General features: G+C 39.4%; 1 protein-coding gene across 2 annotated transcripts; it reads left to right on the top strand.

Annotated features, from left to right (window-relative positions):
- Positions 1–1,726: 1,726 nt before the first annotated feature.
- Positions 1,727–13,130, top strand: LET70_1 (Ubiquitin-conjugating enzyme E2 2). 2 transcript variants are annotated; one of them, XM_051214982.1, is made up of 2 exons: positions 1,727–1,857; positions 9,024–13,130. In XM_051214982.1, exons 1-2 carry the CDS (start codon positions 1,834–1,836, stop codon positions 10,248–10,250), a joined length of 1,251 nt encoding a protein of 416 aa, XP_051068167.1. In that variant the 5' UTR covers positions 1,727–1,833; the 3' UTR covers positions 10,251–13,130. The 2 variants fall into 2 exon arrangements, with proteins under 2 accessions (XP_051068167.1, XP_051068168.1); XM_051214983.1 differs by having other exon boundaries at positions 1,727–1,921.
- The last annotated feature ends 1,941 nt before the right edge of the window (positions 13,131–15,071 follow it).

Below are 15,071 nucleotides of genomic sequence, written 5' to 3'. Positions count from 1 at the left end.
ATCGCTTATTAAGTAAGCTTCGGGCATTAGTGTAGCAGATCCGAAGCCTATTTAAGTGGCTTCGTGCTTCACCCAGAGTGGCTTCGGCATCATTCTCTGTCGAAGCCTTACAACCCAAAAATTCACAATTTCTAGGACCTTTTCGCCAGCGTCTAACCTAAGTTGTAGTTCCTTTTCGGCTTCCCGTCTTTTTACACGGTCTGCCAATGGCAAGTCCTTAAGGATAAAAACTCCTGAACCCTTTAACTTATGTCCATTCTGTAAAATTAGGTCGCGTTCGTTTAAAGTTTTAAATACTACCTTAGGCAGTCTGGATCGATTTGGTTTCAGGTTCGCTAGACTACCTAATCTGTACACCTTTAGCAAGGTGACCCCGGTGATATTGTGAGGCATGGGTTGATTAAGCAGCTGTCATGCTCAAAACGAGCTTTTGGTTCGGAGCTCTGACTCTCCTTGATTCTATGAAAAATAACTGATCTGTCGCTGTGATCAGCTTTCGATTTTTCGACTACTTTTACGGGGGAAGGGTTCCCTTTTATATACGTTGTTTCTTCCTTACAACCTGTACCCATTCGTCAACGGTGCTAGGAGAAGCGACAACAGTTGCGTCAAACCTACTGTTGGATTCCGGAGGGTTATCGACGACCTGAGAGGTCAGGTTATGTTTCCCGCTAGAAACCGATCGAGCCCTGCGATTGCGACTTCTAGGTGTTTCCTGCCTGATATCATTTGGAAGACGAGGAACAGAAAACCTTATTTTCTCGCGTTTTTGTTTAAGACAGACCTCTTTGGAGACTGTTTTTCCTTCTTCGACCGGTGTGATTCACCTTTTTTCTAGTCCACCTGAGCTTGCTACATATCAATTTGCCTGTCAAGAGAGCGAGTGCTGTTTGATGTGTCCCGACTACGCTTGCTAAAACACTTTTTCGCAGAATCTAGTAGTGAGATGTCCTCGGTTAACAAGCTGTTTGCATCCAAACAGCACTGTTGACAAAGCCAAACGCAACCCTTTTTACTGAACCTTTTGAAAGTCGCAGGCGTTAAAGTCGTGCAAACTTCGTTGTACCAGCCTTTGCACTCATCGCACTGCATGCCGCTTTCAACGGGATAACGACAACCCGAACGTTGGCAACTGCTTTTTGCACTGTCCGGTCATTAGAAAGGGGTCCTTTTCAAAACAAAAAGAGCTAGGTGCAATAATACTCAGGGACAAAAAAATGATATATGACCAAAAAGTTAATGGACTGTAGATTGTTAGGACCAAAAGTACTAACAGATACAGTTGAAAAATGAGGTACTCAAGAGTACCGACGATAAACTAATTGAGAAACAGTAAACGATACTCTAGTCGAATACTTTAACTGAAATAGATTCAATTAAAGTGAAAACAGTAGTCTTGATACGTAATGAACGATCAAAACAATAGAATTTACTCAGCGAGGAAAAATAGCGCTCACGGAGAGAGTAAGAGCATGATTTACATTGGATAGTTCACTTCGTTTATTTAAATCTAACTTCTATGGACACACTTTTATTACGATTTTGAACTTGTCGGGTTAAAATAGCAAACAAATATAAAGTTTGAGCCTGAAATTTTATGCTATTTCGTTCAGAATCTAATCAATAAGTAAATGAAATCACGTTACATTTTTTATTCAGTTTGTGTATTGAACGTTAGAAACGAAGTGGGCCACAGATTTACGGGTGTTTACTAATTTTTTAAAGTGTTTGAAATAACAATTGCAGTGACCTTGGGTAGTTAATATAGTCTGGGAATTTTAGAGCTCGCGGATTATGGGGGTTGCTCCGGTTCTGTACTCTCATTCTTAAAGTATGACAAACCAGAAATTAAATGAGGTTAGAAACACGTATTGTATTTGTTCGGATCTTTTTCACGCAATTTAATGTCTTGTTTACTGAGGTAAGATAACTTAGGCTCTTCTACAAACGCCCATAACTTTTATCATAAGGTATATTATTGTCTGGTCTCTTCGAATAATTCAAGTTGTTTTGTGCTGCTGATAAATTTAGTTTTTCAAAGTAACGACGTAAAATTTTCACCTACACAGATTATTGCACAGAGTACAAAAAGCCATTTTCTAGCTATCATTTAGTTCATAGATATTTTCGATCTGGAAGTGGAAGTTTTTAATAACAGTGATTATTTCCTGTAGATATTGCTGTACCGCATATGTGGTGTCCAAATTTAACTTCTAGAACCTGTGCTAATTAACCATTGTCTCATACTCATACGGTTAACGGATGTCTAACAGTTTTTACAGCAAATTTTCCCCACTGATTATTTGCTACATAGAATCATCTTGTCAGCATATCTTACTAAGAACAACACGTAATGAAACGTACAGATTCTTTGAGGTTTTTCAGAATTTGGAAATCATAGTATTATCTAGTCGTAAATGCCATGTACATAATTAATTCAGGGCGTGAAAGGTATAGATATCTTATTTTTCATGTTATAGGCATAGTAATTGGTGTAACTAACTTTCAACTATCAGTTTCGCACTATGCATCAATTATTTCGCTCTATTATATCTGTTATCACCACCTTTCACAAAGCTTTTGTTGCAAGTCAGTGGCATTGATGTCCTTTCAATTACTCAGTTGTATTAAAATTGGATAATTGAAGTATTGGTTGCTGATTAAGTCTCACAATCATTCCGCTACAAACGGCGTCCGCAAATAACTCAATTCATGTACGCTTTATATATATGGCTCAACTCACAGTTCTTTCGGTCCAAGTTGCTGTTCTTTACGTCGGCGCATAACGTAAAAATTAGCGAAACTCAAAGACCTGTAACCATTGTCTCGTGGATCGTAAAAATTTAAACAAGGCAGAGTAATATGATGCATGAAATTGCATTGTAACTCGACTTTCGTAAGAATAAGGTAAAGAAGTGCATTCTGACTACTGAGTTTGATTGTGAATCATCTCACTTAAGTACGCTAAGAAGTGCATGACGTTGTGGTCTGCACATTTTGACGTCATTTAGTCCAGCAGTGTGATCTTACAAATTATTCCCATGTTTTCGCTTCATCGCTTCCCAACCCCATAATCCCATCATCATTGAAGATCGATGTAAAGAGTGTTTAGGCATGCATTCACTACCTGATTGACCAATTCTATATTATCTATATAGTAAATTATACCCAAACTCATAATTGCTAACTTGATGGTTCCACCGTAGAAGAGCAATGGGTCCAAGCCAATCGTAATCGGGTAGTTTACACTGATGTCTAGAAGTCAAAAATGTAAGGATGATCGCAAGAGACCATTTCCGGAGATGGAAAGTGCACAATATTGCTACTCTCATTGTGGATCTTTGACTCATTTTAAGAAATACATCTTCCTTCAGCCTGTATTTTCACTATTATTAAGCTGAGACTCAACCGTAGCCACTAACTTGACATAATGATCGGGCTTAGATATCTTAACGAACCAGTCAAGCTCTAATGGCTGAAACACATTCATTCCTGGAAGGTTGGTCGGAGTTCTGTAAAACTGAGTGCAGTCCGATAGCGAAGTTTTTCTGATGACTATAGAGTGGTGTGATAAAAGTAAGGTGTTTCCCTCTCAAAGGGGAGGAAGGAGTTAAAAAATGTTACTCCTCATCCTAATCCACACCCCTTTATAAAGTACGGAGCTGGCATGTCAAGGACTCATCACACAAAGTCCGTGGATGATTGACCTCATGAAGTTACTCCTTGAGTTCTGCAGTCACACCTTGATCAATAAGATCATTATCAACCCAGTTTTTTTCCAGATCTCTCAACGTAAGTCTCCTACGATGTGGGCAACCGTAAAATGACAACTCTCATTTCTCTAATATCATACGAGATTACCGAGTTCATAATCAAACCCCACCTTCATCACCAAATATTACTCCTACTTACTCCTACTTCCATTATCAACCCTCATTTATCTTTGACTTCTTCAGTATGTGCCACCAATGATAGTAGTCCACATTCACAATATACTATCTCGGGCCTCCTGAATCCACGATTTGAACAACATTTTGGAATATTTTGATGTCTGAACCGTAAGTCAAGTCGGACAACGGACTTCACTGGATGAGACCCTAGAATCAAATGAAAGCTCTCTATCCATGTACTAATGATCAGGTCAGAGCTTATGGTTAGCTATTAACAGAACTGTGAACTTCAAGTGGGGTTGTTCAGGACTAATCCCCTTCCAATTGGTCTGCTTTCCGATGACATAGTTCTGTTTGGTAAAGCTTCTGATAAAATGAAAATTTTCGCCTTGAGCAATGATACAACCATGTTTGGGATGTCCTAATAAATGCAAAATACTGTCTTAGGACTGGTCTACGTTGATCTCCGAACTAGTGACAGAGTGAAGTAGATGAGCGCGTTGACTGTCTCACTTATCTCGGAAGTCTGACCAACCTCAAAAGGTTGGTGTTAGCGGGACATAGACTGGATTAAAGCATGCTCAATGGACGATTGCTTTGCTGCACGCTGATTGGATAAGAATTAGCCAATCAGCACTAGCCGATACTTGGAGAATACTTTGGAATCTTCTCATGTAAAAACTATAAATTTACTAACGTTTTCCCTATTGTGCTTCTTACTTCCATCTAACCTTGTTATTTGGAATATAATCTCTTTCCTGTTCAACCGTGTTCTGATTTGGGGACTTCTCGAGTGAATCGGTGTCCGAGAATACTAAGCATTAGGAATAGCCGGGTCATAACCGTAAGAAAGAGATTATAACAGTTGGTGTCTGATGAAATGTCTAAACGGGTTCAGTAAAGCTAGTTAGGATTTGGCAACTTTCATCAGTTGTTGGGTTAGTGAGATATCCGTCTCCTAACCAAACGGGGTGTATGCTGCACAGCGAACCACCATGTTCTACTTCATAAGTATGACATGTTCTGAGAAAGTAAAAGACTCACATAGTCTGTAGATCTGTGATCATAGGTATCTTCAAAGAGTTATTGGTGCTTATTGGAATGATCTAATGAGCAGTGTTAAGATTTGGCTTAGAAATACCTGGCAATGTTGGTTGATGTGTTGATGAGGTAGGGAAACTTGGTTGAAAAATGATTGGAATGTGTTATATATGTTAAACCACGTCATACCTTGGTAATTGATGCTTGCTAGTGCAGAAATGGTTTGCAAGAGTTAAATGCGGGAAATGAAACGTGGCATCAGTCCATGAAGTCAGCCCCCAAATGCCTTGGTATGGCTGAGAGCGGGGTGGGTTCGCCCTCCCCCTCGAAATACTCTCACACGGCCACGCGTATACAGCCTCTGCCAGGGAATTCCTACTCACTGCCTTCTCGTGGCGGGGGTGTTGTTTACGAAAATGAGAGGACGAAAAGCGAATGTCCGGCGCTTTAACCGGATCCCAAATCAATGGTATACACGGGCTCCAGTATCCTGTGGGAACGAATGGAGTATGAACCAATTCCTTGGTCACCGGCTACCATGGGACTTCATCTCCTCACGATGTTCCACTGCCTTATGGGTTAGACCTTTAGGTCAAAGGCTCCGGGTGTGGCCCCCTAATAAATCCACCTGCTTCGGTTTTGGCACCCGGGCAGTATCTCAGCCCGCACACAAAAACATGATAAACTGTCTACTTATGAAAAATATCCCTCTCGCTCCAAATAACAATCAAGTGACTCGCATTATTATTATTATTATTATTATTATTATTATTATTATTATTATTTACTACATCATTATTCACCCTCTTTTATTCCCACTCTGTTTATACTTATTTGTTCGATTAATACAGCAGCTCGCCTATGGTGGAAATTCGGCTCTATTTAAGCGTTCTCGAGTCACTGCTTGGTTGAAAATTGTATGTTACCACCGAATATGAGTACTGAAGCATTGTTTTTGAAACCATATGCACCATTCAAACTTGCTGCCTTCAACGTTCGCACACTTATGCAGGTCGGACAACAGATAGGACTGGCAATGTCTTTAGAAAGTCTTAATATTGATGTTTGTTGTCTATCCGAGACCCGTATTCAAGACTCTGGCGAAGTACTACAAATTCGCTCTACATCTGTCACTTCAAAAAGCTTGTTTTACGTGCGCTTATCCGGGGACCCTGTGGCATCTTCGTCTGGTCTTGCAGGCGTTGGTGTCGCACTAAGCGCTAGAGCTGAGGCAGCACTAGTCGATTGGATCCCCATTAGCAGTCGGTTATGTGCTGTTAAATTAGAAAGTTCCATCAAAGTGAGAAATCGGCGTGAGAAACGATGTCTTTTCGTCATCTCCGCCTATGCCCCGACAGATTGCAGCCCGGATGCAATCAAGGATGAGTTTTACCACCAGTTATCTGTTCTTCTCCAGAAAGTGCGTTCGACAGATATTGTTGTACTAGCCGGGGACTTGAATGCTCAGGTGGGGCGTCTAGGCACAGAAGAGAATCGTTTAGGTGGCCTATGGCAACTTGCTGGTCGCAGGACAGATAACGGGGACCGTCTACTGCAACTGTGCACAGACCACAACCTGTTTCTGGCCAGCACTAACTTTCGGCACAGTCATCGTCGATGTGGCACCTGGCATCCTCCTTCTGCATCTCAAGCCTGGACTCAGATTGATCACATTGCGATCAGCTACCGCTGGCGTGGTTGTGTAAAAGACTGCCGCTCCTTTTGGAGTACCTATCTGGACTCTGACCATGCCTTGGTCTGCGCCAATCTTACCTTACTTTTCAGTGGACAACGAAGTGACCGCCACCAACGGATTGTTGTTAGCAAGCTGGTTGCAACTTCTGTTGCAAGTAAGTATCGAACCGAGCTAGCCTCTAGGCTAGCTACCATTCCACTGAAAAGTATAGATGAGCATTGGTTGCAATTGCATGACGCCATGAAAATGGCAGGTACAGTCAGTTGTGGGTTCGCGAAACGTCCCGCTTATGAGCACTGGGTTTCTTCTGGTTCCTTACAACTCATTGAAGCCCGTCGGTCTACTCCGGGTGACCGTGAGTTTGACTATAAACGAAGGATGTTACGTAATGAAATTGGGCAAAGCTTGCGTAACGACCGAGAAGTCTGGTGGTCAGAGCGTGCTGATGATCTGGAACCAGCAGCTGCATCTGGTAATTATCGGAAGCTCTTCCAACTCATCCGAGCCACTGGCAGCAAGAAGTCTGGTGTGAGCGAAACAATCTGCGAGGATGACGGGATGCCAATCACCAACATCCATCGACGTCTTGGACGATGGGCAGAATTTTTCGAAGGGCAGTTCAACTGGCCTGCTGCTCCGGCAACATCGGTCAGACTGTCCTGCCCTCCATGGCCGGTGACGACTGATCCACCATATGAGGCGGAAGTTCGCAAGGAACTCCAACTCTTGAAGCGCTACAAATCACCTGGCCCAGATGACTTACCTCCGGCTCTTTTTAAAGATGGTGGTGACTTTTTCACTAAGGAATTGACGACGTTGTTTACAAAGATCTGGGAGCTCGAGAGTGTACCAACGTCATGGAATGAGTCGATAGTTGTCCCTATTTTTAAGAAGGGTTCACGTCATACTTCGTAGGTTGTTCAAAACCCGAGAAAGATTGACTCGCGAGGAACAAGCTGGTTTTCGTTCCGGTCGGGGATGTATTGATCATATCTTCACCCTCCGCCAAATGTTGGAACACCGCCATACTTATCAAAGGCCAACAATCGCAGTGTTTCTTGACATCAGGGCTGCCTTCGATCCGTTGGACAGGACTGTTCTCTGGGATTGTTTATTGAAGAAGGGTGTGTCTGAGAAGTTTATTAACATCCTAAAAGCCCTATATACAAACACCAGGCAGAATGAGGGCATACAACCACCTCTCTCCATCGTTCCATTCGAGCAGTGGGGTTAGGCAGGGTTGCCCAATCTCACCATTCCTCTTTAACTTTGCCATCGATGACATTCTGGAAACAGCTCTGATGAATGTAAGTAATGGCGGTGTGGATCTGCTGCCTGGAGAAAGACTTCTCGACCTTGAGTATGCGGATGATATTGTCTTACTGTGCGATAATGTCCAAGGCATGCAATCCACACTTAATCGGTTGGCAATCAGTGTCCGTAGGTATGGTATGTGCTTTGCACCTTCGAAGTGCAAAGTACTTCTACAAGTCTGGCAGGATTCCAATCCTGCACTCACCCTGGATGGTGAGCAGATAGAAGTAGTCGAGAAGTTCGTGTATCTGGGTAGCTGCATAAGTGCTGGTGGTGGAGTGAGTAATGAGATCAGTGCACGTATAATGAAAGCCAGAGCGGCTTATGCCAATGTGGGCCATCTTTGGCGCCTTCGTGGTGTTAGTCTGGCTGTAGTAGGTTAGATCTACAACGCGTCGGTGAGAGCAGTTTTGCCCTATACCTGTGAAACCTGGCCTCTCCGAGTTGAGGACGTTAGACGACTCTCTGTGTTCGATCATCACTGTCTCCGAAAAACTGCTGACATCCAGTGGCAACACCATGTTAATAATGCAGAGGTTCGGTATCGTGTGTTCGGGCACAGAGACGGTAATTCAATTGGTGTCGCCATCTTGAAACATCGACTTCGGTGGCTTGAACATGTTCTACGAATGTCGTCCCAGAGGATTCTACGTCGTGAATGAAGTCACTGACTATGTTGGTAGATCCAGACTACTCAGTTGGAGTCCACGTTATAACCACTATTAGTGGTCAAAGGTTTTGGTTAGCACTTCAGTCGTTCACAAAAACTCATATGCATTCGCTGTTTATCTTTCTCTGTATCTGAAATTGCCACATTTTTCCGTCCAAACTTTTTCACTTTGTGCTTTTAAACCGTGGTCCCGAAACCTGTTCTTTTTATGATCGCTACTACATTATTTCGATCTCTTGTTATTTTCACCTCGTGCTAATTAAGTATAATAACTTGAGGCAACTCATATTTGTATTGGGCTCCATGTTGATAATGTCTATCTGTATGATCACATTAAAAATTAGGTTGCACGGTATATAACTTATTTACCATATTGTCGGTTTTCAAATACTTGTTATTTATTCTATTTTAGAGTGTGGTCTGTAAATTTTGTGAAGGGTACTATGACTTCGGTAGTGAGCAACCAGTGTGCTCATCTTGCCATGCTTTCATTTATGAGTTTAGTTTACCACAAATGACTGAAAATCGTTTATTTGAAGAAAAAGAAGCATCCAATGACAGTGGAAATGAAGAACCAGATAAAGGATCAGATTTATTTGCAGCTGCTTGGAATTCTCCCACTTCAGAAGTCACTTCACAAGATCGTGTGCTTGTCAAATCTCGGCCATCTTGTGCTCGAATTTTTCCAGCTACATGTCCCCTACAACAATCTCATGTTACTACATCCTATGCAAATTACCCTGTAATTGATTACCTATCACCTGTTTCCAATAGGAAGATCAAATCTTGTAGTTCATGTATGTCTCCGAGCCTTGAGGATCTTCCAACTGAAATTTTACTGCGTGTTTTTCTCATGGTAGATGACATATGCTTGTGGTCTCTACGTCAAGCGTCACCCAGATGTCGTGCGGTAATCGATAGTGAGATATCAGAACAACAATGGGAGTCCTATGTATCATTTCGATGGCCACTCTTTAATCCTAATTGCCGAGTTGAAAGTTGGAGGCTTCTTTACCTCAATATGATGGAGAGTGTTACTTGTAGATTTTGTTTAGAACGTTTACGCTTACCAGTTGTATTCCCAATCGAAGCTCCAAAAGTTCGATATAAACGAATTAAACATGAATTTGAAAACCTATGTGCTGATCCACCTTACGGCATAAAAATTATTACTTTAGATACGGCAACATATTCTCACTTTCTGGCTGGAATCGAAGGTCCACCACAGTCCCCATATCAAGGTGGATTTTTTCACGTTCTTATTCTCGTTCCTGATAGTTATCCTTTTCGACCACCTGTAATACGTTTTCTTACACGTATATTGCATCCGAACATCAGCTTTCATGGTGATGTCGGATTGGATTCAATCAGGCATAACTGGTGTTTAGCATTGAGTTTAGAGAAGCTTTTAATTAGTATTTTAGCCCTTTTAACTGATCCACATACACGTGTTTGTATGGAACCAGTAATTGGTGCTTTGTATGATTGGGATAAGTATCAGTTCGAAGAATTAGCAAAATTATGGACGTGGAAATTCGCGTGTCACGATTATTTATCGGCTGATTTTGTGTCCGCAATGGTTCTCCCTGATTATATTGAACAAACTCATCAACGTCTTAACTGTAAACAAATAAGATAACTGAAGAAGATTCATCACGCCTCAATACGGATATAAACGTGGTGTTATTTCAAATCAATAAAGCATTCATTTTGTAATTCTACCAATACTTTATGCTCATTATGGTTATCAGTTTTGCTTGCTATGCATGCTTATGTTGTCGTCTTTACATGGATGTAAATAGTGGCATATCATTTGATCAAATGGTTAATATTCCACTTTTATGTGTTCACATTGTATAAGTTCACTAGATTGAACAACCCATTAACAGATTCAAGGATAAATGGTCATATTATTCTCATGGGAATAAATTATAATCTGTAAGTTTTATTTTCGTTTTTATCATAAAATGTATGATGATGAGTAATAAGATTATTACATATGTAGCTTTTTCCTGTAAAGACTTTGTCATTCAAAAGGATTATTTTCTTTGATTGAAGCCGGACAAACCACAACAAGTAATTGTTTCGTTATGAATTTGAAACTTTTCATAAATTCCATGTCCAATATCCGCTGTTTATGTTTAAGTTTTTCAATATCAATCTCTTTATGACAAGAAGCATCTAATCTATTTTACTTTTCATCGCAAATACTTCGTTTGAGTAATTCCTTTCATCATTCTTTGCATTTACTAATTTTTTTAAGTGTTTGTTATTAACTCCTAGCTTTTGTGTATTATTTATTTAGTCTTCTATAGAGAGAACATGTGGGTATTTTTTAAAGTATTTTCGTTTCTCCGATTTACAGCATATATCAGTGATATTCTTATATTTGTTATTCTAAAAGATGTATTGAAATATTTTTTAAAAAGAAATTTCTCACGCATTATGTGTTGGATTTCGCTATTTTTTTGTTTTATTCTGATGAGATCTAACATAACTACTAATTGACATCATCTTGTACACAATCACACTCGGATATATTTACCATGCTCTTTATTAATTCTGTTTCGTTGATTTAACAATATAAATATATCTTTTTTCTTGTTGAAATTATCCCTTATTAACGCCTTTTTTCAAAGGATGAGATGAATACTTTTTACTCACACAATATAAAATTTCATCATTTTCATCTGTAGCTAACTAATATAATATAAAGCAATTTCGGTAAGACTATAATTTATTGATGAATCAATTAGTATAAAATAACAGGACTTGGATTTTGTCGCGAAATTCATTCGTCCATTTGGCTAAATAGCGTTTTGGCATTTTAGCTAATGTTGGTTCGTAATGAAAACTTTAAATATAAATCATAACCCTAACTTGTTGTGGATGCGGAGGAATAGACCAATAATTATCATGTTAAGTCCAATGGTGTCCTTGGACTTTAAATGGACATTTCCTATTGGTCGATATCTGTTCACTTGTTGAATATTGTACAAAATGTTGTTTTCTATTTTATGGTACGATGTGGTATGCTTGATTGGTATATAAACAAAGTATGTTTGAAATATAATGATTCATATCTCCGAGGCCGTGGTTTGTGTTCTGGACTCAACTGACTGGGCTAGACGGGGGGGGGAGGGCGAGACCAATCGAGACTCTAGGCCGTCCGTACGTGTATTACGTGTCACTGTCACCGAATTGATCAATAAACGCTGCTTATCAAAACCTGCAGTCATACCCGTCATAACAATTGGCGACGGGGTGGAGAAAAATTTTGAACCTTGTAATTGGACGAGATTCAGGCTACTTGTTTCGACCAATCAGCATCCAGATTGCCATCAGCGTCCTTGAGCAACATTGGTCATTCTTCCTACAGTTAATTGTCATTGCTGGTGCAGAAAAGAAAAAAATGACTACGTTTTCCGGCCAATTACAGCTTCTACTTGAGCAACAACAGCAGTGTTTCAAAAATAGCCGGTTGAATTTTTTAGAAAATTTACGCACACTGTTGGTAAATTTTCCATGTTTCGGAAATGCAACAGAAGTTGGTAAGTTCATTTCTCATCTGCAGACTGAGCTGGAAAACAACTGCAGAACATATGAAGCTGTTTATAAAAGCCTCTGTGAATCCCGAACGACCAGTGATGTAAACGAGACAGTTATTCATGATCCGCCCAGTTGTCCAGAAATGTCAAATTCAGAAACATTTCCTGTCGTGGGTTCAAATCCCACTGTTCCTGAAACGTGTACAGACAGTGATGTACCCAGCTCACAGGAAGATCTCTTATTAAATGCTCATAAATTAATTACAGTACCCTCTCACAAGGAAACAGGAAACAAATCGTGCAGTATACTGAGTTTAGCTGCTCTAAACAGTCCTCATCAGTCAACAACAGAAGATTGTGATGAATCTTATTATCTAGATCCTCTTGTACCAGAAAATGTGTTAGATGCACCAAATGATGATCAGAAGTTTGATACAATTTTGATAGATGTTAATTATCCCAGTCATCAACTATCCACAAATGAGATGTTCAGGGAATTCTATGATAATGTTCCAGAAGAATCGAACGTTGATGACCTCATATCAAGCGACGTTGGTCCACACTACTTAATCACTTTTAGTGACTTCTCTGTTCCATGTGACAATTATGTGTTAAATAAAGTCAAATTAATTTCAACTTGGGGATATGAGGACCCAACATTATTTCGTGGGGGAGGATGAACCCAGAAAATTTCAAAATCCGGATATCAACTCCGGATCTTCAAAAAAAAGGGAGGTGTTGTGGATGCGGAGGAATAGACCAATAATTATCATATTAAGTCCAATGGTGTCCTTGGACTTTAAATGGACATTTCCTATTGGTCGATATCTGTTCACTTGTTGAATATTGTACAAAATGTTGTTTTCTATTTTATGGTACGATGTGGTATGCTTGATTGGTATATAAACAAAGTATGTTTGAAATATAATGATTCATATCTCCGAGGCCGTGGTTTGTGTTCTGGACTCAACTGACTGGGCTAGACGGGGGGGGGGAGGGCGAGACCAATCGAGACTCTAGGCCGTCCGTACGTGTTTGCATGTCACTGTAATCGATCGGTAACACAGGGTAGAAATCGACCGCAACCTAAAGTCATAACATAACTATTGACTGTAAATTATAATTCTGGTTTCTCACACTGTTTTACAACCCTCATGTGGTCCTAGTTAGTAGGTGGATATCCCCAAGGTCACTTCGGCGTCGTCCATAAATTATATTCTCACCGAAATTTCTACTAAGTAGGCAAGAGCCCTTAATTATTTCACAGGCATTTGATTAACATCTCAACTATCATCCGCCTTTTGGGAACGAATAGATGTTCTGTTGAATGAGTAAATCCTTTTTATTACTTTCGAAGTATTTGATTTCAAAGAATTTTCCAAATCTTAAAAATAACTTTAGTTCATCGAATTGAATTATAATTTCGATCAATGCAACTGGGACTTATAAAAAAAATTAAACTTTTGTTACAAGTAGGTATCATTACCAAGGTTTGATCTGATAATTTCGAATAACTTGAGCATCGGGTAGATCGTCATAAATCAATAATATATTTATAATGTCCCAATGAGTAGAAAAAATAGATTTTATGACGTTTCGCGACTTAGTGTAAGCCACTTCTTCAGAGAATAAATAGCCAAATTAAAATTAAGTTTAAATTGTACAACGGAACTACACGAATATTATGTGACCAATCAAAAAACAGGTCTGAAAAAATCAATGTCATATCATTTCGGTCAAGGTGATTCATAAGCGACATGTATGTAAACTTTGTGTATGTATGTGATGCATGTAAGGAAAATTGTGTGACATTTATGGTGAGAAAGGATAGAGTTTAATTTGTGAGATAATAGTGTGAATTGTAAATAACATCAGACTAGGTGGCTGGGATAGATAGTCCAGGTAGGATGTATGGTAAGGCCTTCTTTTCTACTGAGAGAAGTAGGATTAAGCATTATATGGAACGCTTCAGCTACTCTCCTTTCTTTGTAATTGGAAAAGCCTTTTTGTAATATTTTGATATTTTTAAAATCAATTCGTTGAAAGTTGAAAATGGCATGAACTGCTATTACCGACTTAATTTAAAGTCTATCCAGTTCCACGAGATTATTAGGAGGTTTCTTTGTGTACCTAATATGTTCTTTAGCACCAGTCAAGATTTCTCGAGATGACTCTCCAATACAGAGGGCATCACAATCGACACAACTGAATTTATAGACGCAGTTCTGTGTGGACATGAAGGGGATATTTTCTTTTAAGCGAACTAAAATATTTCAAAGTGTGTTCGTCGTTTTGTAATATACTTTAATTCTGTGTTGTTTTAAGATTCTTTGGAGTTCTTCTGTTGTGCCATGACGGTATGGTAAAACTGCAGTACCAATCCATGGCATTTCATTCGAATTATTATTATTACGCACAAGTATACGAATGTCAAACTTATGAAGAGCTTGATACTATCCAGAGAATTGCATTAGGAGCATATATATGACTGGACTATCGTAGAAATTATACTATTGTTATTACATTAAATATAGCTTATTTAAAAGTGTTATGATAATTAAGTAATCCAGAGTACTTCCAAACATCCCATGATATTTATATAAAGTCGGGAAAACACGTGGCGGTCAGTTAAATGTTCATGTACTGTACAAGGCTTATTAACTTTCACATGTATTATATTTTGTGCATATTAATTTTCAGGGAATTTAGTTACATGGAAGTTATTTGCTATCTTTTTTGTCGATGTGCTTGATTTCTACACTTAAAATACGCTTCAGGTATTTCGGTATAATCAAGGAGTGTTTTTATTTTCCACTCCACATGATGAACTCATTCTATACATTCATCCTTTTGGTCCTATAAAATTGAGCTACATTTGAGTAACGAGACTCATTAGATGCTGTTAACTAAGT

This window comes from Schistosoma haematobium, chromosome 2 (genome assembly GCF_000699445.3).
Source record: "Schistosoma haematobium chromosome 2, whole genome shotgun sequence".
NCBI lineage: Eukaryota > Metazoa > Platyhelminthes > Trematoda > Strigeidida > Schistosomatidae > Schistosoma > Schistosoma haematobium.
Note: the sequence above shows the minus strand (reverse complement) of the source record. Positions and strands in the feature narration are given on the sequence as shown.

Bases quoted from the DNA above. Each gene is read 5' to 3' on its own strand.
- LET70_1 (XM_051214983.1), top strand. From the start codon at position 1,853: ATGAGGTTAGAAACACGTATTGTATTTGTTCGGATCTTTTTCACGCAA. The intron at 1,922-9,023 runs GTAAGATAACTT...ATTCTATTTTAG, and splicing joins TTAATGTCTTGTTTACTGAG to AGTGTGGTCTGTAAATTTTG.